This window comes from Asterias amurensis, chromosome 13 (assembly GCF_032118995.1).
Source record: "Asterias amurensis chromosome 13, ASM3211899v1".
Lineage (NCBI taxonomy): Eukaryota > Metazoa > Echinodermata > Asteroidea > Forcipulatida > Asteriidae > Asterias > Asterias amurensis.
In genome coordinates this window covers 8,567,006-8,593,433 of record NC_092660.1, presented here as the reverse complement: position 1 = coordinate 8,593,433, position 26,428 = coordinate 8,567,006, and the positions used below count along the sequence as shown (strand labels likewise).

Below are 26,428 nucleotides of genomic sequence, written 5' to 3'. Positions count from 1 at the left end.
AAAAAACAAATTTTTAAGTAACTCCTTTTTGTTGAAGATAGGTACTATGCAACATTTAAGATTTTGTTAACTGTCATTATTTTCATTCTTTTTAGATTCATTAGTTAAAAACAAAATTTCACACATCAAATATACAGAGTTTTTGTTCTGGACTTTCACAAAATTATATTTAAGTACCTTCTTCTGGTGGAAGAGAGTCATGGTCAACTCATCGCCAACAGGGTTGAGATGTCCTTCTGCGCAGAGAGATCCACGAGCTGGGATGGTAGCATTGAGCAGGATGCGGTCATTATTAGCTGTCTGTCGAAGGATAACTTGATACCTGTTGCCTGTGATTACCTCGGACAGCATCTCAGCTTCTTGGACAAAGTTGTATGCATTGTCGATGTTCAGGTTGGTGCGGAGTTCAGTGACGTAGACTGGAGTGTCGATGAAGATGCGGGTGTTACCAGAGATGCCATTGAAGGTACGGAGATCACGGAAACGGTCGAGCAAAAACATTGAGTTCTGTCCAGCTGTTATGTACTTGGAAACAAGATCCCACTTAAGGTCACCCTCGACTCTCCCGAAGTTAGTAGGAGTAGCGACACCATGCAGACCTAGGTTGGCTCCAGCGGTCAAATTGGCGATCTTACTGACAGCTGTTGCGGCGATGCTGCCATTGACACGGTCAAAGGTGTACAAGAGGTTTACATTGTGGGCTTCAACACCTCCCTTCAGGGCGACCTTGCCGATCATGCTGGTGACATCCATGTTACTGGTGAAGTTCAGCTTCTCGAAAGTGATGGGATTGGCAAAGTTGTTCATCTCAATAAGGTGCTGGGTGCTTATGTTGGCGACTCTGCTGGTGAAGTTCAAGCTGGCATTGCCGATGATCTGATCAAACTGACCAATTCCTCTCATGTTGCGGATCAGCATGTTTGTACCAGTGGTCAAGTTGGCGATCTGGCTGGTCACGTTCAGGCTTGCGTTTCCAATAATGCGCTCAAATCTGCTGAAACCAGTCATGTTGTTCACTTCCATGTTGGAACTGCTGTTGAGGCTGACGATGGGGCTGCTGAAGTTCATGCTAGCATTAGCAAGGATTCTATCGTACACCATCATACCAGTCATGTTGTTCACTTCCATGCCAGTGCCAGCAGACAAGTTGGCAAGCTTGCTGGTGAAGTTAAGGCTGGCATTTCCAAGGATGCGCTCGTACTTGTTCAGACCGGTCATGTTGTTGACTTCAGAGTTGACTGCTGCAGTCATGTTGGCCAACCTGCTGGTGACGTTCATGCTTGCATTGTTGATCATGCGCTGGAAGCGGGCAAATCCAGTCATTCTGTTGATCTCCATGTTGGTGGCAGTGGTCAAGTTCAGCAAGATACTGTTGAGGTTGACTCTTGTGGTGCCATTCAGCAGCTCAAACTTGCTAAAACCGGACATGTTGTTCAGCTCCATGCTGCCACTGGTGGTCAAATTGGCCAAACAGTTGGTCAAGTTAGCCTCGATAGAAGAATTGATGCGAGAGAAGTCAATGAGGTTGCGGAAGTCATGGAAACCAACAGATCCCACAGCTGTGGTGTTGATGAAGGGAATGCTCAGGTTGGTCTTTCCGGTAGCATTGATTCTTTCAAAAGTGTACAGCTTGGTGAAGTTGATGAACTCAACTGCAGCCTCATTGGATGAATTGATGAACTTGCTTGTCAGCTCAGCAATAACGCTAGCATTCACACGGCCAAAGTTGAACAGGCTTGCAAAGTTGTGCATCTCAATACCAGTTTTTCCTGAGGTGTTGAAGACAGGGGTATTGAGGTTGTTCTTGGTGAGAGCAATGATGCTTTCAAAGGCTGTCAAGGAGGAGAAGTTATTCAGCGTAACATTAGTCAGGCTTGTAGCGTTGACATGTTTGCTGCTGGCATTTGCACGAGAAGTGAAGTTGATGATGCGGAAGTTGAACAAGCTGGTGAAGTCTTCAAATGCAATCTCAGCAATGTTGCTGGCAACACCAAGAGGTGTGCTAAGATTCAACTGACTGGATGCATTGACTCTCTCAAAGGTAAAGGCTTTGCGGAAATTGTTGAACTCTACACCATGTACACTGGTGGCATTAAGATAGCAGTTGCTGATGTTTACAGTGTTGTTGACACGGACCAAGGAGAACTTGAAAAAGTCATCAAAGTTGTTGAGTTCAGCAACAGAAGTGGTTGCAACCTTTCCAATTGGAGAGGAGAAGTTGGTGCTCGTGTTGGCAATGATGTGCTCGAAATCCATCAAACGGCGGGAGTTGTGGAACTCTGTCTGAGTCAGGTGGGTCAGGTTCATGAAACGGCTGGTCATGTTGAGAAGGGCAGTGTTGTTAATAAGACGGAACTTCATCATGTTCTTGAAGTTACTCAGATCAGTACTTGCGCCGGCCTTCAGTGTTCCAACTGGGGTGCTCACATCGTAGTTGATGCTGCCATTAATACGTTGGAATTTGAAGGGACCTGCCATCTGGTTAGTCTCCCGAGAGAAGACTGCCGTCAGGTTGAAGAAACGAGCCAAAAGCTTAGCTTCTTGGGTAAGGGTAGCGGACTGAATCTTGAACATGCCAGACATGTCCTTAATTTTTTGATCATGCTTCAGAGTGAGGTGTCCAAGGGGTCCTTCGCCTATAAAGATGATGTTGGCATTCGCCTTCTGGAAACTCATGAAGTCACGCATGCCAGAGATACCATAAGATTGGTTCAACTCCAACTGGCCAATAAAGCTGTTGACAATATGGTTGACTCCAAGGGAAGCAGACTCATATTGCTTCAGAGATACAAAGTTAAGAAGCTTGAGGTCATCTTGCATGGAGGCATTCAAGAAGCGAGATACAAGGTTGGAACGCAGTTGGTGTTGAACCTTACCGAAAGTGAAGATGCCAGAAAAGCCATCCAAAGTCAACTCACTGAAGTGAGTGGCATTGACATAACGAGCAATGACATCTACAGTAAGAGTGTGCTTGATGTTCCTGAATGTGGCAAGGCTGACAAAGTTGTTCAGCTGGACATTGTTGGAGAGCTCAGCATTTCCCAAAATGCTAACAACATTTGTGGTCATCTTGCTGGTTGCACTATCAAAAGAAAACAGACCTCTTGAGTTGACAACTTCATTTTCAAAGGTGTGAGAAGCATTCACGATGCTGGAGTTAATGAAGGTATTGTAGAATGCGCCAATTCTGTTGAAGTCTAGGAGTGACCTGAAAGCCTCAAACTGCATTCCGGTGTTGGTGGTCATGTTACCCCATTTGCTTGTAAGAACTGTGGAGAATCCACTGTTGGCATTACGGAAGACAGACAGGGATCGGACGTCATCCAACTGCATGTTGTAGTTGGTGGTCCAGTTGACCCACTGGGATTTGATCTCATGTCCCAAGGCAGCATCAATGCTCTGGAAGTTGAAGATACTCTGGAACCCGTTTAGTGAGATGCCGGAGTATGTTGTCCAGTTGCCCATAGAAGTGTTGGTGTTGTGTTCCATGGCAGCCATGATCTTACCAAAGGAAAATGGAGATCTCATGTTGCGAAGGGCAAGCTCAGACTCTGTGGTAGTGTTGTACCAGGTGGAAGTCAAGTTGTGCTTGGCTCCGAATGTTGCTTCGTCAAATTTGAAGAGAGAAGCAAAGTTGTTGAGGTCCATTCCAACTCCAAGAGTCCAGTTGCCCAATGGAGTTGTGACATCATGTACAGCAGAGGATCTTACTTCATCAAACTCAAAGATGGAGCGGACATTGTTGACCTCAAGCACACCAGTGTTGGAAGAGTTTGCCAAGGAAGAGTTCATTCGGTTGCCAGCCTCAATGAGGACGCGGTCAAAGTTGAAGAGAGATCGGAAGTTGGAGAAGTCGATAAGGAAATCATTGGTCCAGTTGGACAGGGAAGAGACCATCTTGTTCTCTCCTGATGCTTGAATTCCACCAAAGTTGAACATGGAGATGAAGTTGTTGAACTGAAGAAGACCTTCTGTTGTCATCTCGGACCAGGGAGTGGTGATGTTGTGGTAAATTTTGCCGTCAATGAGCCTAAATGCAAAAGGAGCAGTGAGTCCATCGACGAGGTATTCAGCCCCAGTTGAGACATTAGACCAGCGAGAGGCCATGTTGTACTCGGCACCAGCATCCAGACGGTCAAAGTTGAACAAAGAGCGAACGTTATGAAGGTTGAACCTAGCATCTGTGGTCCAGTTGGTCAGAGTTGAGTTGAAGCTGTGTACAAGAGCAGATGAGATGTCATCGAAGTTGAAGAGAGACCTGAATCCATTAAACCTGATACCAGAGAGGGTTGAGGTGTTAGCCCACCTTGAGGTAGCATTGTGATTCAGAGAATACTCAATACCATTGAAGTTGGTGATGTTCTCGAAGTTGTCAAAGAAAAGACCAGATTCCATGGAGGAGTTCATCAGTGGGCTGGTTAGGTTGTACTTGATGCCACTATTGATGGCCTCAAACCTCCAGGGCCTGTTCATCTTCTTGATCTGGTAGTCAGCATTGGTGGTAAGGTTAACAAAGCGAGAACCGAAGAGGAAGTCATTCTGAACATCTACCTTCATGTGGCTCTCATCTTCCTTCAGGACCTGAATGGTATGGTTACCAGAGATCTCAGGTAGACGGCGTCCCTTTACTCTGTAGCTCAGGCCAGTCTTCATGCCCTCGGCATTGATCAAGGAAGTTGTGTTGACTCTCAGACCAGATCCACATCTTGAGCGGTTGACTTCAATGTCGAAGACATTGTGCAGCATGGTGCTGTCGATTAAGAAGGAGTTATCCAGCGTCAGGTTAGCGACCATTGGTGTGTAAGCACGAAGTGAGTTGGTCAACTCCAAACGGGAGTCCAGAACCAACTGTACAGCTTCGCGGCTCATCTCCTTCAGCCCATCCATGTTCAGCTCCAAGGTCTTTCTGTAGGCCTCAACGATGAACTCTTTAAGCTCAGGCACGTTGATTCGCTTGATGGGACCACTTGGTGTGAGGATGTTGGTCATGTCAGCTTGCAGCCAGGGGTGGTAAAACATACCGTTCAACGACATGGCTTCACGGCTCAGAGTTGCTGTGGCTGTTGAGAAGAGAATAAAGGAAAAGAAAAATTTCATTAATTTCTTGGAACAGTACTAAAATTTGTATAAATGACGAGGTATAAACTGGCTCACCAAAACTTAATTATAAACTGAACTTTATAAGCATTTAAAATGTTTTGAATTGAAGTGTCTTGCAGGTTTTGAAATTTAAGTGTTTAACCTTTGCAATTTACAACAGAAATTGAGCAATATTTGAAGTATTTGGCCATAAGAAATTTTCCTTTGGCAATATGTGTAAACTATATTCCAAAATCCTTCACAGCAAGCAAAGGTTATCAAGTTCGGCTACCCAGTTTGTTTGAGTCAAGATTTTAATTTCAATTTAAACTCACAACTATTTTCATACTTCATGAAATCATTACAAAGCCATAACAATAATTTATAAAGAAGTAACAAATAAACAAAGCTCTTTTACAAGGCAGAGAACAAATAAATAAAGTATGGAGGAATGTGATGAATCATTCTGCAAATTATTTCAAAGCTCGAAAGCAACAACTCACCAGCTTGAGTAACATTAAGGAGATCAGTCAGAGTGTTGTTGTGAGAAGTGGTGTAGCTCAGAACCCATCCCTTCTCCTGGTCCTTGTCAGCGTTCACGTTGAAGGTGAAGTTGTAGACTGGTGTGACAGTCCTGAAGGCAAGGTAGTTGCCTCTCTGCTTGCTCAAAGTCAGATCGGAGTCGATGATGAACAGAGGCTTCTCCTCCATTGTCATGGCAGTGTCGTTAAACCAGAAGACAAAGTCATTCTCGGATTTCATGAGAGTGTAGACGGAAGCAGTCTTCAGCTAAAGGAAATAAAAGAGGATTCTTTAAGTTTTGGCTGCAACAGTTTCAGTCGATTATAGAAAAGAAAGGACCACTTTGTAGAGTGTTCGAAAAGACTAAAAAACTATGTCCAACTGCCGATAGATACATGTATGAAGAAATAGTCTTGTGACAAAGAAGCAGCTGCACTAGTTAACAGTAAGAGAGTATTTGTCTTTAATCAGAACATGTTGAGGGCTGTATAGGCACTGGCTTTACATTGTCTGATGATAATATTATTAGATGAAAACATGGCAACTGTCAGTTGTGATCGTAACTCAAATCCTAAAAAATACTCTTACTATTTGCATGAATTGTCAGGTAATATGTTCATTGTTTTTCAGTGGGGATAAAGAATATCTTGCTAATGTTCCACATTAATGAGTGCAAAAGAAGTTATTTTACCATAGTTTATTTCATTAGTAAATAAAGTGCAAGCTCGATTCCACTAAGAACTAAGATTGTTCTTTAAGTGGAAATCAATCTTAACTTATAAGCAAAGTATAATGTCACAATACAAGAGATTATACCGACTCATCTTCAGGTGAATCTTTGTGCTTAGCGAAATCGGGCCTTGTTAGTTCGAGGCTGTATCGGGATTGACAGCTACAGCTAAGGCTACGACTGTTGCTGTTGGGTGATACTATATTTAATGCATGATGAGGACATGAAAATCTAACCACATCCAAAGCCGTAGCCACCAGTTTGGAAAAGGCATCAGATCCTGTGAAGTGGGCTTACCTTCAGTGTTGGTACAGTGGTGTTGAACTGGGTCCAATAGCTGTACTGGTTGTCAAGGAGTAGAGACTCATTGGCATAGCGGCCGCTCATGCTGTATGTGATGCGTTCCTCACTCATTGGATTTGGCAGACTAACGTTGAAGTAAGCCATGTACATGACTGGGGTTGGCTCCATGGTATCCATGGTCTCATTGCGCAGGCAAAGCTTGGTGGTCATATTGTAAGAAGTCTTGGTTGTGGTGAATGCGCTGTCGCCATACATGCCTGCAATTACACATAGTAAATAAAAACATAAGTTACATTCTGATAGTAATAATAGTTTTAATAATACTTCAAGGGATTTATCGACCCTCTACAAAGCACGCAATCAAGCAATGAAGAAAATGCATTAACAAAAATACTTTTAGGTGACTGGTAGAAAACCAGTACAGTGTGACAAACAGAGACATTTTTAGGAGAGCATTAGCGAAAGCTGGCACTTAGCAATGCACAATTCCATTCCCATCATTAGTTTTTGTTCCCTTTGTGTAGCTACAAACTCTTATAAAAAATTTATTAAGCAATTGGCAGAAAAATCACCCAAAGTACTTGGGTGGGTTTTATTTGTCCCCCCAGAGTTTGCTTTTTTTCATATTTGTTATTAAACTTTGCAAAGCACAACAAACAAAATCAATTATATGATAGCATAATTATTTAACGGACCCTGGTAGACCCAAAGTTAAGAATTCAAAACTTTCTTAACATTCAAAATGACTGATTGAAAATCTATTTCCGTTTGAATTCTTTCATGATTTTGAAACAGAATTTGTTCCTGCTTTTGTTATAGTATTTCCATTTTGTTCAATCACTTACTCAAGAAAGTCCAATCTCTGTAAGCTTCGAAGCTTGGCTTCAAAGTCTTCTCCATCTTCTCAAAACCGATGGTGACAGTTTCGTTCAGCTCCTTGGGACTGAAGATCCTCTCATGTTCGTAGACGATTGATTTGTCATTACGTGTCAGTGCCATTCTGAAGTCCCCCTTGGTGACGGTTGGTGACAGTACAGAGTTACGGAAGCTCAATGTACTGTTGAGGATTGAGTAATCCTGCCAAGACACACAAAACAAACGATTAAGTTAGTCTTGATGATCTTGTTTAAGGTTTTCACAAGGGTAATGGAAATATTTCTCAAGATATGTATCTCGTTGGTTGGTTCCTACGCATGGCAATAATAAGTGCGGTTAAATGTCTTCTCAAGAAAGGAGTGGAAGATTTTTCTGTCTATTGAACAGAGGACCAATCAAGTCATGCAAACCACAAAGTTACTAAAAAGTAGTTAACTTGCAGGTGCACAACATGTACTAAATCTCTTTTGAGGGAGTGTTGGCTCTGAACAGGGCTGGTGTGGTCAAGTAGTATACTATGTTCATCTTCAGGAGAAAACAAGAGATTTGCTACATAGTTGTATTCGCAAGTTAACTATTTTTTAGCTACTACCTATTTGTCACACAATGAAAAGCTTCGAACACCACTTATGTCATGTAGATAATTTAAGAATCTTGTTAAATGAATTCTTAGCTATTTTTGTTTTCGAACAACAGATATACAGAAGTGAAAGAAAGAAAACTTTGGAAAATGAAGCTTACCATGTAGCAGTTGGCGAATTTAATGTCCATATCGTTATCATAAGATACAGCTTCTACTCTCCTAGCTTGGCTGGCGAAGGTCAGGTTCTGTTGGAATACACTCAGGAGTGCCTTGGCATCAACATTGTATGCTTCTGGGCTAAAACGAGTGACGTCCCACTGAACCAAAGCGGTGTTCTGGCGGTATTTATCCTGACGGATGGCGTAGTTGTAGAGGGGGAAGAGAATCTGCTGGTAGATTGGTGTCTCATTATCCCTACACAAAGGTTAAGTGAGAAAAAAAATATGCAAGTTTTATTGTCGAGGATAATGGTTGGATTTTGTGAACTACATTGGTGCATGTTTACCTCCATAACAGAAACAGGTTACCAACAAAGATTACATTTTAAGTTTACATTGTTGTGACTGGTGCCCCACTCAATTTTCGTTTAAGTTTAACAGTTTTATGAAATTGGGCCCATGAGAGAAGTGTGCATCAGAACTTACCAGTAGTAGAAGTTGGTTGCGCTGGCCTTAACATTCATGCCTTCCTTCACAAACTGAGCAACATTGGCAAAGTAAAGCTCCATAACGGAAACATTGAAGACGGCGGTGAGGTTTGTCTTCTCCACAGTGGTGACGTTCTTCAGGGTCAGAGAGACGGATGCATTGTACTCGGGAGTGACAGTGGCATTGGCAACGAGGTGGATACCCTTGGTGTTGGTCTTGGGGTTCTTGAGGTTAAGAAGGCCGGCAAAGGCGTAGGTCTGGAGCTCGGGGGCAGAGAAGTTCCACTTGGTCTCGTAGGTGGCACGGTTGAAGGTGATCTTGGAAGAGATCTCTCTTCTGAGGGTCTCACCTAGGGTGTGAAGATGATAAATAGTTTGGTTAAAGATGTCAACAACAGAAGTTTTAACAGTACAAAAGCTCAATAGGATTTGAAACTTTGCATGGTTGAAGTATTATTAGGTGAGGTTTGCAGTGGCACCATATGTATATCTCTTTTGAGTAGTGTTTGTTCTGAGAAGAAACATTATGAAAAAAACCTGTTGAGGTCAACAACCGGTTCTTTTCAGAACCAACACAACTCAAAAGAGTGTTACACATGGTGCTACCGCCAACCTAACCTTCAAACCTGTTCTCAATGTTTGAGGATTTCCATTTATTTTTTAAATATTTTTTTGCAAGTTGAATTCTGCACTTTTCAAAGACTCTTTGAAGAGAAGGCATGATTTACAAACTTACCTGGAGCAGTGAAGTTAACCAAGATGACATCGGTGATCTCAGCGGGCATGGTTGCAGACTTCTTCTTCATCAGTTGTTGCATTGTCTTCTTGGCTGGGCTTCCTCCCTTCTTCATGTTCTTGTACAAGAACTCGAGAGTGAAGGTCTTCAGAGCCCTGTGGTACAAGAGAAACCGAAATATAAAGTGCACCGTTTGGTGTGGGTGTATACCTAAATATTTACCCCAAACTTTACATAACAAAGGTTCAAAGGCATACTATGTATTGATGCGAATTAACATCTCAGCCTCTTTTTACACTTTCATCTTGTTTTATGGATTAACAGCTCATCTCTGTACTTTCTTTTCTCAAAATGTAATTTTTTTAGTCAGGCTGTTTTGCCATGGAAGAGACATCCTTGCCTGGGCTCCGCATCATTGTTACCCCTTCAGCATAGCACAATGAGCAGCCCCATAAAAAGTACATTTTTTAAGGACATAGATTTGACTTACTTGTCAGAGTTGACAAGAGTGATGTTGAAGCTGGTTGGTCCAGTGATGGGGAAGCGAGGTGCTTCATCAACATAGCTAGCGTTGGGGTAAGCCCATGAGACACACAGGTCAGTTCCGAGGACGGTCTTGGCGACTCCGACACATTTCTTAACATCAACGCGGTCCTTCTGCACTCCTGGGATGAGCTGGATGCCACCATCAGGCCTAAGGAAATAAAGAGGAACACAAATGTTTAACCTATGTTCAAGAATGCACATGTCTTTGATGCTAAAATTTTAATAAAGTATTTGTATCTTTTCAAAGCCAACACTCCCACAAAAGATATTTAATACATGGTTGTACCCGCAGGTCAACTCTTTATTTATATAAAACTCTGTTAAAATATTGTTCCCAAAGTGTGCTGTTTCAATGAAAAATCAATTTCTACTTGGGTTTGTCATCTCATGCTTTGTTTTTTTATTTTCAAATTTTATAATGAATATTTCTGAAATGACACCACTGAGTTCCACTTAATTTTACATAAGATCAGACTGTGACAAAAAAACTCACTTGACCAAGAAGTAATTGGTAGAGAAGTTGAGGAGGTTCATTGGTCCCTGGGTAGAGTTGAGGTTCAACTTGAGGTGTGGTCCAGCGAGGGTGATGTTACCCTCAACATGAGAGGCGTGGTAGGCAGTGGCGTTAGCCATGACGGAAGCCTCACCCAGGACTGGTACCTTGACTCCCATGGTTCCCACAACCTCAATTGAAGCACTACAAACAGAACAGAAATAGACGATCAAGTTATTAAGGAACAATAAATGAACTATAATTAACGAGAGATGATTGTTTTTCACAAGCTGGACCATCTCTTTAGAATGCTCTTCCACTGAACTTAAGACAAGTAGACATTCATTAGCAGAGTTCTTTTGTCTATGCGCCAGAAGTGTCTTTTCTACAGAAACAGCACTTTACAAATGCAGTAGTTTTTCCTCTGGTGTCAGGGGAACTTCTATGAGGAAAATGTCAATCTATATTGGAGTTTGCAAAGGACACTACAGCAAAAGTACAAGGCAACACGACAATTGCTGTGGATGCTGTGGGAATGTCAATTTGTAAATTGGAACTTTGCAAAGGGCACAACAGCAAAAACAGAAGGCATCTTGGCAATTGCTGTGTGTACCATGGATTATTTAAAGGCCTATATTATTTTTATTTTCTAAAAACAACTTACCTAGGGGCGATTCTGCCAGAGGCGAAAGCCTTAGTCATAATCAGCTCCATACCGAGGGCAGCACGCATACGCAGGCTAAGCACAGCGGATCCATTTACAGAGCAGTTCAAAGGAAGACCAGCGCTGGTTGGGATGATGAAGTCACGCTCCAAGAAGATGAAGCTCTTAGTGATGTTCTTCTCAATTCCTTGGGCAACATTCTCCATCATCTCTTGGGCGTACTGAAGACAAAAAAACAAATATCAATCAATTTATTAATTCATATAGCACCAAAATAAAAACTAAAAATTGTTCAATAAGGCGCTCAAGACAGTTCCATGAAACTAATTTCTATAGACTTGTTGAAAAAGATATTATTTGAGCAGTTTCTTAAAAATACGAATAGTCTGAGCATCCTTGATGTGATTAGGAAGAGTGTCCCATTCTCTTGGAATCAATTAAAAACTAATGATTCAGACTGACACTCAAATATTTTGATGGTTTTTTTTTTCCTTTTACAGCTTGCCTATAAACACCTACACAACCTCAAAAGCATCCAATTTGGTAATGAAAAGATTTATCAACGCAAAAAAAAAACTTGTTTAAAAACTAAAATAAGGCCGCAATTTATATATTCAACATCAGTGCCTTAGCCCATTCACTGTCATTGTCCTCCAGTTCTCCAAAACCTTTATAGCTTTAGTAACCCCGTTTACAAAGCAATTTTGCATGTCACAAATTCACAAGAACTAAATTTTATCTTTTTTTAAGTACCTTCTTGGCAACGGTCTTGATGTTAGCGACGGTGAAGTTGAGTCTTGGGATCAGGGCTTTGATGTCTTCAAGGCTGACGTATCCGAGCTCGTTACCGAGCATCTTCAGGTACACAGAGGCGTGGACCATCTGGGCTTCCTGGGGGATCATCTCATGGATCTTGTTCAGTTTGGCTTCGAATTCGGCTGGAAGGGCCTGTGTCAGCTGGAGAAAAAATTCATCAAAGACACCGGTTATAAAACAGAAATGTCTCAAACTCCATGCACAAAAATTCCAAAACTTAAGTGAGGGTACCAGATTTTTAGTCATTAAAGGCAAAACGCAAATATTTTTTGCAGGAAAACAGACTTACTTTGTATTAAGTAATGAACCATTAGAGAATGGCAGCGATTTTTCACGTACATATCCTTTCTGCCATTTGAGGAGTCAAAGTAAACACAAAGGAATTGACTCCGAAAATGGTGGACGCGCGCATTGCACAGAGGTGAGTTCTGCATTGTGCAAGACGGCAATATTATCACCGAGACACAAGACTCTTTTAAGGTGTATGAACACTTACCACTTCATTCATATGCTCAGCCATTGGGCTCTCCTTCTGGGGAGTGGTGGTGGTCTTGGGCTTAGCCATGTTCAACTTCTCAAGGATAACCTTCTTGGCAGCATCAAGTTTCTCCAAGATCTTCTCACTCATCTCAGCGTAGGGTGTGTTGCGGAGGTCCTCGATCTGGACCTGAGCCTCTTCCACCAGGAAGGTGTAGGCGTTCCACATCTTGGGGAGGATCTTGGTGTCCATCTGCTTGTAGATGCTGCCGAGGATGTCATCGGGGTAGTACCCCATGGGGCCGAAGATGGCCTCAAGAGCAGATTCAAATCCTTTCATCTCAACACCAGCCTAAAAAAAAACAACAATTATGCAAAAGATTAGTTTTTAGCTACTTATGAATTAAAACTTATGAATCTCCAAGTGGTTTTGCTTGATCTGAGACATCTTGAAACTTTTGAATCTTCAAGTCGCTTCACTTGATCTATATCATCTTTTAAACTGATAATTCTCCAAGTGGTTTTGCTTGATCTGAAACATATTTCAAACTTTCAAACCTCTAAGAGGGTTTTGCTTGATCTAAGCCAATTTAAATTTATGTTCTGTAAGTGGTTTTCCTTAATCTGAAAACAACTTTTTAACTAATGAATCTCCACAGAAAAACTACTAACCTCAAACAAGTTCCAGCTCTGTCCGAGGACATTGATGGTTGTGTTGAGCATGACGTGATGGGGCAGGTAGTGCTCAGCGTCGAAGATGATGTTGGATTCCATCTGAGCAGCCATGGTCTTGTTCAGGTAGGGGACGTTGACTGCCTTAGACTTCTCAATGTTGCGAGAGTATCGTAGAGGGTCCTTGGGGTACTCTGGGAGCATACGGTTGCCCATAGCAGCGACAATCTTCCTCTTCAGACTGTTAAGAAAAGAGAAACAAAATCAGAGGAAAGAAAACAAATAAAACGGTGGAGCAGCTTCCCTAAAATCGACGGTTCTTTTAAACCTGTTTTTATGAGCAAGTCACATTAGATAATTTTAATTTAAAATTTTTTTTTTTTTTCTTTTAGAATTTTACATTAAACATTGAACATTGATGATTTCTGTCAAGGGAACTTGGCCAAACACCCACAAGGGGATATAGCCAAAACTGGCAACAGCCAATCTCTCTCTTACAAACATTGGTTTACGAACTGCACATATCAAGAAGTTGTGATTCAGTAACAACTGCATACTTTTTCTAATCAACATGAAATCATCGTTTATCAACAGATGAAGACAACTTACTCTTGAACAAGGGGCTCATCTGACTCCAGGACATTCTCGATGTGAGAGAAGACGAAAGCCTTAACTTGCATGAGAGGCTCGTTCAGCATGATTTCAATGATCTCCTCCAGATCAACAATCTCAGGGTGGCTACGCATGACCATCAGGTAAGCAGCGATGCGGGAGTGGACCTTCCTTGAGGAGTCTCCGAGGACTTCCTTCAGTGAAGTGCGGACTCTCTTCTCGTCAGTGCTGTAAAAACGACAACATCAATTTTAGAGAAGTTTCAATATAGAGGCGGTAATTTTCAAGCCAAAATATCAATTTCAGAGAAAGACTATTGATAAAATTGCTTAGTTCCGATAGAGAAGCGGTGTGTTTACAGCAAAGTGGTTACTTGATTTAATGCGGTATCACGTTTTTGCTTTCGAAGTGTTTTTAGTGTGATGTATTTTTTCAAACAAATGCTTGTTGCTATTTCATGTTCTAGTAGTGAATATTATTAAACAATTGTCTGCTTAACAGAAATGAGCAGGATACCAGTTACAAACGGTAGGCCTACATGTGACATGGTAGTTTAGCTGGTAACCTATTATGGTAAGCTTAATTTTGTTGTGCTTGGCTACTTCTTGTGCTCCAAGCAGCTGTATGGAGATGAGCCCAAGGGGTTAAGACTAGTCTTAACTCTTTATGAAACTGGGCCCTAGATGACTGATTCTCAAGCTCACCTTGGGATGTTGAAGCGACGGAAAGCCTGGATGGCGGCCATTGAGATGTTGTGGTGGAGGTCCTTTCGGGCGATGCATTCCTTCAGACGGGGAACGATCTGCTCGGTGGTGTACATCTCGTCACTGTCGAACTTCTGTACGGCTTCACCCATGTTGCCAATGCTCTGCAAAATTTAAGTACAAAGACCATGAACACCCTGAACAACTCATGATTAATAAGGGTGGCAGGGGTGGATTTCACAAAGATTTTAGACTACATAGTCTTGTCTCGAGTTAAGACGATTTACTTGTCATATTTTAGCAGCAACTAGCCGTAAGTTCTTGAAAATTATTAGGACTCCTAAGTCCTCAATCTTTGTGAAAATTCCCCTGCTCTATGTTCCATCAGCAACCCAATGTTAGATTAGGATTTGGGTTCAGGTGAAGATTAGGAAAATACACTTGGGATGTCAGGATAAATTGGTGTAACCGCAAGTGAATGACAAAAGCTTAACTTATATTTTGAAAAATTGTATTTTTTAAAATGCAGTTAACGGAAGTTAGGGGACTTCTGTTAGAATAAAACATTTTTCAGCTGCTGTGGTACTAAATAGCCCTTTTTAGCGAGACGGTCATGAAGCCACCAATGGTAAAAATATTAGTTCAGGTGCTGTCTTACGTACCTTCAGGGCGAGGAGGACAAGACGGTTGTTCTCAACTCTCCTTTCTCCTTGGATCTCATCGGGTGTGGAGCAATCTCTGCCGAGCATGTCACGGACCATACGGATTGTCTCCTTCAGGGGATCGGGAAGCTGCAAGAAGTAAAAAAAGCAAAATATTTTATCAATTTATTGTAAGCTAAAATTTATCTTTTGGTGTATATCAATCTTAATTGCAAAGCAAAGGTTGTGTCAAAATTAAAAATCACCTTGGCAATCTTATAATCATCTAAGGCACACAAGGTAAGGTAGAGTTTGTTCTTAGAGAAATGTCTTGCTTTATTTTACTACCACGGAGTAGAGTGTTTGGGTGTTCCGGAGACTTCTCAGTTCTGAAAAGAACTGTCCTGCTTATTTACTATTACCCTGGCATGGTAAAGAAAATAGGCTACTACTTTAGCTAATAGGATCGTAGATAACTGTACTACCACGGAGTCAGTTCTTAAGTTGGTCTTAACATTTCGACTAGCTTGCTCTAGTCATCGTCAGGAGACATTATTTACAAGAAACCCCTTAGGGAATTTTTCCTCACCTTGCGAGCAACCTTCAGGGTCTCCTCCTGTTGGATGTAGTAGTTATGGACCATGATGCTGAGGGGAAGGAGAACAGACTGCCTCTTGTGGACGTGAGCAACTCTCAGACTCTCCTCAATGAGGGTCAGAGGTGGGAACTGACGGAAAGCCATGATGTACATGATGGCATCGGAGATTGGAGATGGGACTGACTCATCAATGACGAGATCATTCATCACCTTGAAGCATGGGACACTGCCGCACTGGAGGAGGGCATCGTACATGTAAGTCCTGTAACGGGGCAAGGAAACATTAAAATTACTACTTAATGTAAAAAAAAAAAACATCCTCAGTAAACATGTTTCACACAAGACTTGATTGTGTTTTCCGCCAGCGTGTTTTGTTCAATGCATCTTCAGGTACTTTTCATCAATAAAACCAAAAGTAGTCGTCTTCTTTTTTCTTAGAATATGTCTCACATACTAATTTTGATGGAGACTTTTGGATGTATTTTTGGAGATATTCAGGTTTCATTATTATTTACTGTTTAGTCAGAAAAATACATCTACAGTTTAAACATATTATGAACAACATTTTTGCAATTCCTACTCACTTTTCAAGTTCAACCTCTCTGGTTCGGACTCCATCGAAAAGCGCTTTCAAAGTCTCGTAGTTCAAGGTACGGATGCTGACAACAAACTCTCCAAAGAGGCGAGCACTGTCCATCTGAGTTTCCTCGAGGGAGCCCTTTACAAGCTCGGCCAGGATGGCTTCGGCATGAGTACGGTCATCATGAGCAGATTCCTGCTGTTCCTCAAACTCAAAAGTCAAGTTCTTCTTTATCAAGTTGTCTGTTGAGGGCAACGGGAAGGAACATGTGAAAATTCGTTTATTTGTATGCTTCATGTAGTTTAGAGAAATCTCAACAAAAGCATCTCAGCGCTTAGAAACCTTGTATTAAGCAATATATAAATGCATGTTACTATTATTATTATTATCAAGATATTTGCAGGCCTTGAATAACAAAGAGGTCACAGGGGCCATGGCCTTGATACCATTGTAAAGTTTCCTATAGACTTGAAGATTTTCCCAACAGAAGTGCCCCTTGCAAAATGAAATTGGCTTTGCTCTCTCAACCATAAATTCAAGCCCTGAATTGTTTTCAAGGTAGTTGTAACAGCGTAAAAGACACCTTTAACTATTGTTTGTTTGTCTTCAAACATTTGCTGGTTTTTCTCGAAAAGAAGATTGTTACAAGAATAACAAAGTGAGAAAAACTTCAACATCAGAGAATATTTGGTGGTTTAGTTAACTTATAAAAAAAACCTCACCCTTCAGCTTCAAGACGCTGTTGATCTTTCCCTTTTCCTTGAACTTAAGCTCTTGCTGGATGAATGTCTGGACTCCGCGCACTCCATCGTAGCTGAATGGGTTGAAGACGTGGCTCTCGAAACAGTTGACCTTCTTGACATTCTCATCTCTCAGCTCGTAGCTACATACCCTGGTGGAGTTGATGAACTTGTCGGCGACTTGCTGTAAAAAAAGAAGATGCACAAAAAGGTGATTACAAATAGTGTCACTTCATAAAGTACACAACAGATCATCTTGAAAAGATGTTAAGTGCCGACATTTATGGAGCACTGAGTTGAAAAAGAGGTGGTGATTACACCTTTGACTTCTCATCCCACAAAGGGAGCAGCAAATTTGTATTTCCTTTTTACAGTTGAATTCTCTTCCCAGATCTGATATTTGGATTGTTATTGCCTTACATATTTTGCTTTGTTTTGTTTTGAATCCACACACATTATATGGGATTTGAGGCATTGCATGGTGAGGTATCAATATAGATTTGGTTCTACTCATAAAATCTAAATAAAACACTTACAACACCGGTAAGGAACGAAGTTGGAGACAATGTAACGACCTTCTGTTGGGGTCTGGTGCAGTTGTTGAGATCGGTTGTGATGGACACTTCTTGGACACGGCCAGGTCTTGAACGGTCAATGACAGTGCGCTGTGAGGTACAGTTTCCGTTGACGGTGGTCTGTTCAACCACTTGGTCTTCTCTCAAGTCGTACTGGAGAGTGGAGATGATACCCCTCTTGATGTTAAGAATGTAAAGAGGTTCGTCCTCGTGTGCGAGGATTTCCAACACTCTACCATTGTCCATTTTCAAGATGGTTTTGTGGGCACTCATGTCCTGGGAGAACTGCTTGCTGTTCAGCAAGCGTTGTCCCTCAACGTTCTTCAGGTTGCATTTTTCGGTGGATAAGACCAACATGCAATCCGACGTTGCCTCTATTAAGACGTCACAGTCGACGTTCATTCCTGTGACCTCATGACTGGTCCCCTGGATGAGGGTGGTGACAGATGCGTCGTATTTAAGGAGGTAGCTCGAGCCGGACTCGAAGAGCCTGTCGCCTGCAAGACACAAGTTTGAACAAGCGGTTTTTAAAGAAGGTACACAAACACACAAACGAGCTTTTCATGGTAATTGCTTATAAATAAATTATCAGTAAAACATTGTGTTGTGGTAGTTATGGAATCTTTACAAAGTAACTGCATAAGTAAATTGTTTCTAGCCTGTATGACATAAAAAATAAGAAAAGGTTTAACAAAAAGTTTTTCTGTCAATCTACAGAAAGACACAAATAAAGCTTTTCATGACCATCAATAAAATGATCAGTAAAACTTTGGATTGTTGTTCCTGTAGTTGTGAAACAAGTTTATTGTTTCTTTAGAGAAACAATTGAGGGGATCCACCTCTATGGTAAAAGGGGGGACCATAATGCCAGAAGAATATGTTGGGTAATAGTTATAGCTTGAAAAACTCCTCAATTTGTTTTTAAAGCTTCCCCTTTATCAGGTAAATGGAGCATATGGTGCGTCATGAGACACAACTATTCCTTCAAGTCTTTTGAAACCTGAGGAGTTTTGTTATTCTGCAACAACACATTCCAAAGAAGGACTCACACAAACAAAACCCAAATAAAAAAAACAAAATAGGTTGGTTGTTTTTGTTTTTGTATAGCTTACTTATTAAAGGCTTTTTGGAATGTAAAGGTGTCAGCAGACTTTAGAGGTGAATCCATTGTTTGGGGGAAACAATTTAGTTGAACTTTAACTGGTTTTGCTGCCACTTGTTCTTTAGACACTTTTTTTCTCTAAAAAAAAAATCTGGGAAAAAAACAGTGGCAGCACTCTCTGTTCCCCAACAAAAAAGTAAGTATATTTAAAAAATACTTTAAAAAAGGGAATATAAAATGGAAATTAAAAACCACAAGTGCATATAATTTTAAAGAGTTTTTGGTAGTCAAGAAATAACTTATATTGTTATAAATAGCAAAGTCTAAAAGTCAAAGGGAATTGCTCCCAACCTTTGCGTAACCCTTTCCAGGCATTGCGAAATACAGAGCCACACAATTGATAATTCCAAATCTGCAAAATCACCCTAACCCCCAACTCTTGGGTATACATTTGCATAAATCTTTTCAGTCAACTTGTGATAAGAGTACAACAGTTATATTAAAAGCTTCACTAACTCATTAACTTTATTGGTCATTGTGTTTAACTATCTGATTGTGACTTTTGGAATCAAGGCAAACTCGCCAACAGAGCGCCAGAGCTCAATGTGATAATATTATCAGTAAGTAAACACAACTTGGTTAATTGTATCTATGCAACACCTGCCTTAAGCCAAAGTGATGTACAATGCAAGATAATTGTTTTGATGTACAATGACAAGGCAGGGGTGGGCTTTCAACAATTTCGAAATCCTCCAGAGAGGTTATCAAGGTGATCTTTGAGGTAAACTAAAGCGAAACAAGTTAGGTTAAAAAACCTATAATTGTAGAACCCTGGAAATGGTATGAAAACAACGGGAAGGGTAACACCATTGTTCTAAAATCAAACCAGCTGGTTTCGACATACCAGCCTTCCAAACAATGGCTTTGTTTGAAATTGAAGCTGGAGAGATAAGTCAACGTTTAGATCCTTATTTGTTAGGCAGTTTCGTTTTGCATTCTGTGAAAGCTTGTATCGATCAAAGAGTAAAAACAAAATCACAAGGAAAAAAAAACCCAGGTTTTTAACAGCTCATGCAAACTCATCACCTACCTAAGGCATTTTATGGGTTGTTAGTTCCATAAATGAGTAACACTTAAGATTTAAAACAAGCAATTTATTTTCTTAAAAAAATAAATTTGAAATTGAAACTTAAGTCACTGATAATTAAAAGAGAAAAAAAAATAACTTCACTTACTCATGGGAGGACATTGTTCGTCGGTTTCCGACCACTGTACGGGCCCTGCATAAGAAAATTAACAACGATTATCAATACATGAGCACCAGAATTTTCTATACTAATATTTCTCAACATAATCTACGGTATACTGCACTGACTTCATAAGTTAGGCTTATATATTTATCAAGTTCTCTCAACACTGACAGTGACATTATAAATTCAACTAAGGGAACATGCATCTTCAGTTGAAAGTTGAAGACATAGTTTAATTCTGAGCAGGTAAAATGCAAATAACTAAATCTTTTTTTGAGTTCTACCAAAACTGAAAGTAATTTTATAAATTAAATTAAGGGATCGTGCATCTTCAGATCAAGGTTGGAGACCTAAATAAATTCAGATCAGAGCTCAGGTAACTAAATCATGGAAAAGTTTCCTGGCTCATTACATTAACAAAACTTGTTTCAAGTCAAGTTAAAAGAAACAAAGAAACTGTATCTTGTTGTTCATACTCTAAGTTTAATGTTGTTGTTATTGTTTCCCTTTCCATTCTTATTGTTTCACAAATTAATAAACTCTTCACACATGTAGGCCTATTAACGGTAAACGAAAGATTAAACTTTGGCTGTTTCGAAACCAAGTTTGGGTAAAATATATTCATTATTATTCCCGCTCCAGTTTGGACTTTTCATGACAGTTTTATTGCTTTGTTTTTTTCCAGCCAAGCTCGATCACTTTATTGCTGTAAAGATAAACATTTTCCCTGAAACATCCGTCAAGAAATCCAGGGTTCAGTTGTTGAGCGAGCAAGAACTTCTTATTACCCAATATCCCAGAGGAATAAACTATTGCGAGAACCTCTCACCCACACAACAAAATAATATTTCCGCTTCTCCCCCGCAGAGCACTCAACTTGGAATAACCTAATTAGCATACAATACATTTGAGCATGCGCAGTACGTGTATACTTGACGGGATTGGGCAATGCTGCTTTTGACAGTCAGCTGTGAGATGTAAACAAGTTTAGAGAGCTTCTTTGTCCATGAACAAGTTTCGCTGGCGGGACCTGGACAAAGGTGCATTTTTGTAAGTCATCGGTTAAATTTGCATTTGGTTTCAGTTTACAGAGGTTTCACATGAGAAATTTTGTCAGCCGACAGGATAGGTCAAATAAAATTTCATTTCAGCCAACGACCAGCATTACTTGCATTCAATCACGCGTACCCCAAAATTGTATGTCTATCTTCCAAGTAGGCATGGAACCGTGTTTTGTTACCTTCAGAACAGACTGCTAGTGAATAAAATACATTCAACAACTGGAGGAAAATAAAAACTACACTGAATAATCGCTTTGGAATTCCCTTCCGTTCAAAAAAGAACAGACGTATTTTTGTTACCAATGAAAAACTACAGCTAATTCATAATCATTATAAGACGAAAGCATCTCTTGTTGGTAGGCCTATTGATTATAAATACGTACATACAAGGAAACTTTCTCAGTCTAATTTGCAAACCAATTCAGCAGGTTAAACACAGAAATAAAATCATCCAGAGTATATAACTTTGGAACATCAGAACACATGAAAAATTAATGTTGGAATTGAGGTATTAAAAATCTTGAGATTGTTTTGAAACTATTAAAGAATGCAATAATAATTGATGAAATGCTAGGTAAAAACGAATGAACGATAAATGTTGAAGTGTAAATATAATTGAATACTCACAGGCCAAGGCACTGGCTACCGTCAGGAGCAATACGCAAAATCTCATCTTGAGGCTCCAATAGTCACCAAAATAGATTTACTTTGAAGCTTCCACTGCACTCCCAGCCTTTATATATCCCTCCTTATCAAAAATCCTGACCTCGAGAGAAATTCACTGCTCAGATAAAAACATGTAAATCTGTGCCTTGCATAATGAATAGAAACCCCCCGCTCCGAGATCATGATCCCAAGTCATGCACCCACTAAGTTGACAGTTATAATTAGCTATTCATGGCAACCGACCAATCAGAGAACTGTTACTGAGCAAAGGCTTTCCTCGATTGCCTGGGACATCCCTAAAGTGGTGTTGACGCAACTTTGGAGAAAGATTAGACTTAGTCTAGTCTTTCACCTTTGATCTGCTGAGTGGACATTTTTGTTTCGCCCTTGAGTACGATCCCTTTTTCATAATTAACACTTTTGTAAGAAGGACAATTGATGAGGTAACACTGGGTTATGCAATATTAGAACATTCTAGGAACAATGTGACAATATTGAAGTCATGATGATACATAAAGCGGGATGACAAAGTCACAAACGACTTTTCACAAGTTTACCCGGTTGTATCCGGACGGCACCCCGTCATTAAAGTCACTGTATGCATCGTATTGTTCACAATTTTAGCGCCAATTAATTTACGTTGGCCATCTGGTAAGAATGAAGAATGGGAAGTCTCCATGTTTTATAAACGAATTGGTTGTTTGTTTGTTTTGTTTGTTTGTCTGCTTGCTTGCTTAGGTTTTCGTTTGCTTCTCTCTTTTCTTACACACTTTATACGAGGATAACCAAACGGTCAATAGCTATACTTATTTCCATTGGGGTGACCTGGCCCTTGCTCTACGATTTATCAAAGGCTGTAGGCCTACTACACCATCTTGCAAATATAAACCCCACCACCAAAGCTCATTAAACCATGGAGGAATAAATTCCTACTGATTATGAAATTATGTACGGGCTAGTTTGTCGTCACTGTGAATTGTTCATGAAATTTGTATCGCAGTGTTATTTTTGAAATGGCGCTCCCTGTTATGTTGTTGCTGTCTTCGCGTTATATTCCCATTGTGAGTTGCATACTGACACTATCTGAGTTCCTTTGTCGGGAAGATCATCTAAATAAACAAACAAGCAAACAAACAACAGTACGCCACCTTAAAGAAAGACGCGTAGAAAGAGAAAACCAACCGTAGAGAAAGGGCCGAAGTCTAGAGGCAGGCCTACCAATGGGTCATTGTTTTATCTATGCATTGTGAAGTACAACGTTTGAAATTATTCGTTTCTTCACATATTTTGCAGCTCTTAAATGTAGTTTACAACAGAGGACACTTTCAATAGCACAAACAAACGAAACGGTGTTGTTGGGGTGCTATATTACAAGCTTCATAACGGAATGCAGTTGGGCATGGACGCTAATTACCATCGCTCTATTCAGAATTTCAAAAAGTTTGTTAGGGTCAAGTTTAGCGATCAATTCTCTGCAGGGGCACGCCGTGTGCTCGTGATATGACCCCAGTAGCCAATCACCGGCGCTTATACGCGTGGACAGCTTACGGTATTACACAAAATCCGGGGAAAACAAATTACGCGTAACAAAGACAAGAAAAACATTGTAATTGTTCTTAAGACAAAGGCTTAATTTTTTTCTTTCTTTCCTGATTTATTCTTACGAAATCCTTACACTTATTTGAAGTTAATATCTGGTAAACACTGCAGATTTTATAAATTACGTATTTGATGGGTGATAAATGTTGATGATAAACAGGGTCGAGCTCATCAAAGGAACTGAGCACTTTTGGCAATTGACCAGAATTCACACTTGATGTAAGCCTATCCTTTAATATGCATAACATGTGCCAATGTTTTACTCAATTAGTCATCGAAATTGCAAGAGAATAATGACAGAAAAACACCCTTGTTGCACGAATTTGTGTTCTTTCAAATGCCTTTATTATAAGGATTCATGCACAAATTCTATGCCCATACTAATAAAAGGATTCAGGCATGAAATCTTTGAATATTTGAGTGAGAATTAACCTCATTCTCAAAGACTACGTTTACTTCAGAGGGAGCCGTTTCTCACACTGTTTTATACATCAACAGCTCTCCATTGCTCTTTACCAAGTATGTTTTTATGCTAACAATTATTTTGAGTATTTACCAATATGGTCAGGTGCCTTTAAAATTGTTTAAAAAAATTGTCATAACAGAAAGCTATACACTACCAAGTTCAAACAAAAGTAGGCATATCTCAGGACAAAGACATCAATTGTTTTCAATCAGAGATTGTTTACGAAAACAGAAAGAATACAAAGTCATGTGGGGCCTATTTATAGATCGATTACATCACTTATGGGGACAAAATGTGCTTCCAAAATGTTACTTCGCGATAACTAACTTGACTGGGCATAATATGCTATATTATAGCCATATTACTATTCTCAAAAAGGCCATATTATATACAGTGAAATCTTGTCCATTGTGTGTGTGGGTTATTTTAAAGAAAAAAAATGCAGTTTTGAATCATTTTGCTGGCCAGTCAACAATAGTTTTCTAAGTGCTGTCCGACAGCTTAAATTCGTCAACATTTTGCTCTTTTGTTCTCGGCAGTTGTGGACGCAATGTTGTTTTAATAGTTTTTACAGCATGGTTCACAAATTTGCACATGGTGTAAGATGACTATGGTTGAAAACTTCCCTCAACATTTTCTTTGCCTGGCGCTCTATTTGGTCTTTAAGAAATGAGTAAAACATTTGATCTTGCGAAATTAAAATCTTGATGCTTGCAACAGTGAAAACCGTGAGGGAATTTCCCACTGCTTTCAGTTGAATAAGATGATAGAACGAACTTTTCCACAGCTTGGACGTATGTTGGGTCTTATAAAGTGCTGATAATCTGATAATGACCAAGTGATGTCCGAGTGATCCAACTTCACGTTTCGGTCAGTGGGCCTATTCTATGAACGCCTCCGCAGCAGTCAAAAGCACAAATTAATCTTTGCTGAGCAAAAATGGAGTCGGGCACCAAACATAATAATAATACAATTTGGACTGGTAGGCTGTTTCTGCTAAGTAATACTACTCTGTGCTAAGCAATGTTTTGTACTTGCAGGGTAAATTAAATTGGGCACTGGTCACCGTGGGTTGTTATTTTCTTCCTCTCAACGAAGACGATCAAAGCATCGAAACGTCGACTAATAATAACTCGTTAGAATGATTGCAGTGTATATTTTCGTATATTTTTAAAGGGATGGCCTTAAAAAGTGAACTTTAATTTTTTTAAAAGTTTATTGGTAACAACAATTTATAATTTCAATTTGTGCAGTCGAAATATACAGTAAATGAACATACAAAGGGCCCAACAACAGTAATAGTACCATGTACTATTTTCAGATCCGGCGTTTTCGCTAAAAACAGGACCAGAAGTTTTCACAGGTCGGTTGGAAAGTGGAAATAAAACCACAGGATGATTTACTATTGAAAGAATCAGTTATAAGCATTAATATATAGAATTTTACTAGCAACAACTCAGAAATCTGGCAGGTACATTCCAGGTATAAACTTTTCAAACGGACATAAAATAACCACCTTGAGATTTGCACCAAGTTGCGAAAGAATACCTTTGATCCTATATTATTGCTAATCAATGCATACCTACGTGATTTACAAGATAGCCAAATTTGGCCTCACGATACTTTATAATATTATATTATTTGATTTGATCAAAGTCTACGTTTTGTGTTTGGTGTCCGCGTTTAGATGCAATCTCAGAATATCCAAAGTTACACTGATAATGATGATTTCATAACAAGCAAATCTGACAGCTCAGCATTGACAAGATTGTAGTGAAATATCTTTGTGGAGATGAACTCTGGTTATCAAATACCATTGTGTGACAAACTATCCACACGCAATAGTACAATGGTTGTTTTTTTATACGGCCCAATGTCTTTCTTTTTTTGTTCTAAAAGTTCGCATTGTTCTTGGAATAGTTTCTGACTTTCATTTTAGTTATGTTGTGTTTTCTGTTCTTTATTTTCATTTAGTCGTTTTTCTATCCCTGGTTCTTACTGTTGTGTTCTTTCAATTCAGTTCTTTACACATCAGAGCCACGGGAGTCATTGCCTCCGTTGCCATGCCCCATTTGTCTTCGTGCCCCTTCGAAAGTTTTCCATTGATGTTGTACGGGTCATTTAAGCGTATATTTTGATTTACAAAAGTTCGTGAAGAGGTATAATAGATTAATTGCATTGTACATAAAATTGTGTTTTGCCCATCGCGTTGTAAATGCTGTATGTTAGTTTAGACCTTTTATTTTGAATAGTTCCAACAGTTCGGATGATTTTTGTAGAGTCACCTATAAGCTAACAACTATAAGTATAATTACCGATATCAGAAACAATGTTAGCTCTAAATTTAATTGTCTATGTCACATCGGTTTTCATCCATTAAAAACACATCGAGAAAAGTAACCAACGTTTTATTTTAGTTTGTAGTGAGAACTGAGAACTATTTATGTATAGATCTTTATCCTGAATAGTTCCAACAGCCAATTGGGATGGGTTTTATTGCCATTTATATAACACCCAAGCAGATCCTTGCCATTTGATTGGAGGATTGTCCGTCACGTGATAGCAAATAAAAGTACCATTGCACGCTGAGTCACTCACCGTGCTTTTTCGTTCCATCCGAAAAGTACCATTGCACGCTGCCAGCGTGCAATGGTACTTTTCGGATGGAACGAAAAAGCTGAGTAGAAACAT

At 39.9% G+C, this 26,428-nt stretch overlaps 1 protein-coding gene across 1 annotated transcript in view; it reads right to left on the bottom strand.

Moving 5' to 3' along the window:
* LOC139945915 (uncharacterized) overlaps nt 1–21,743 on the bottom strand; it is a 30,569-nt gene extending 8,826 nt beyond the window's left edge. The window contains exons 1-22 of the mRNA XM_071943431.1: nt 21,634–21,743; nt 19,931–19,975; nt 17,555–18,090; nt 17,001–17,202; nt 16,283–16,520; nt 15,690–15,960; nt 15,122–15,250; nt 14,460–14,623; nt 13,753–13,983; nt 13,144–13,384; nt 12,491–12,823; nt 11,932–12,135; nt 11,179–11,399; nt 10,515–10,718; nt 9,966–10,169; nt 9,476–9,630; nt 8,738–9,089; nt 8,252–8,507; nt 7,480–7,711; nt 6,629–6,891; nt 5,583–5,868; nt 178–5,060 (exon numbers count right to left, since the gene is read on the bottom strand). Of these exons, the coding sequence (XP_071799532.1) occupies nt 178–5,060; nt 5,583–5,868; nt 6,629–6,891; nt 7,480–7,711; nt 8,252–8,507; nt 8,738–9,089; nt 9,476–9,630; nt 9,966–10,169; nt 10,515–10,718; nt 11,179–11,399; nt 11,932–12,135; nt 12,491–12,823; nt 13,144–13,384; nt 13,753–13,983; nt 14,460–14,623; nt 15,122–15,250; nt 15,690–15,960; nt 16,283–16,520; nt 17,001–17,202; nt 17,555–18,090; nt 19,931–19,975; nt 21,634–21,679 (9,696 nt within the window). The 5' untranslated portion in view covers nt 21,680–21,743. The remainder of the gene's footprint in view (nt 1–177; nt 5,061–5,582; nt 5,869–6,628; nt 6,892–7,479; nt 7,712–8,251; nt 8,508–8,737; nt 9,090–9,475; nt 9,631–9,965; nt 10,170–10,514; nt 10,719–11,178; nt 11,400–11,931; nt 12,136–12,490; nt 12,824–13,143; nt 13,385–13,752; nt 13,984–14,459; nt 14,624–15,121; nt 15,251–15,689; nt 15,961–16,282; nt 16,521–17,000; nt 17,203–17,554; nt 18,091–19,930; nt 19,976–21,633) is intronic.
* Between the last annotated feature and the right edge of the window lie 4,685 nt (nt 21,744–26,428).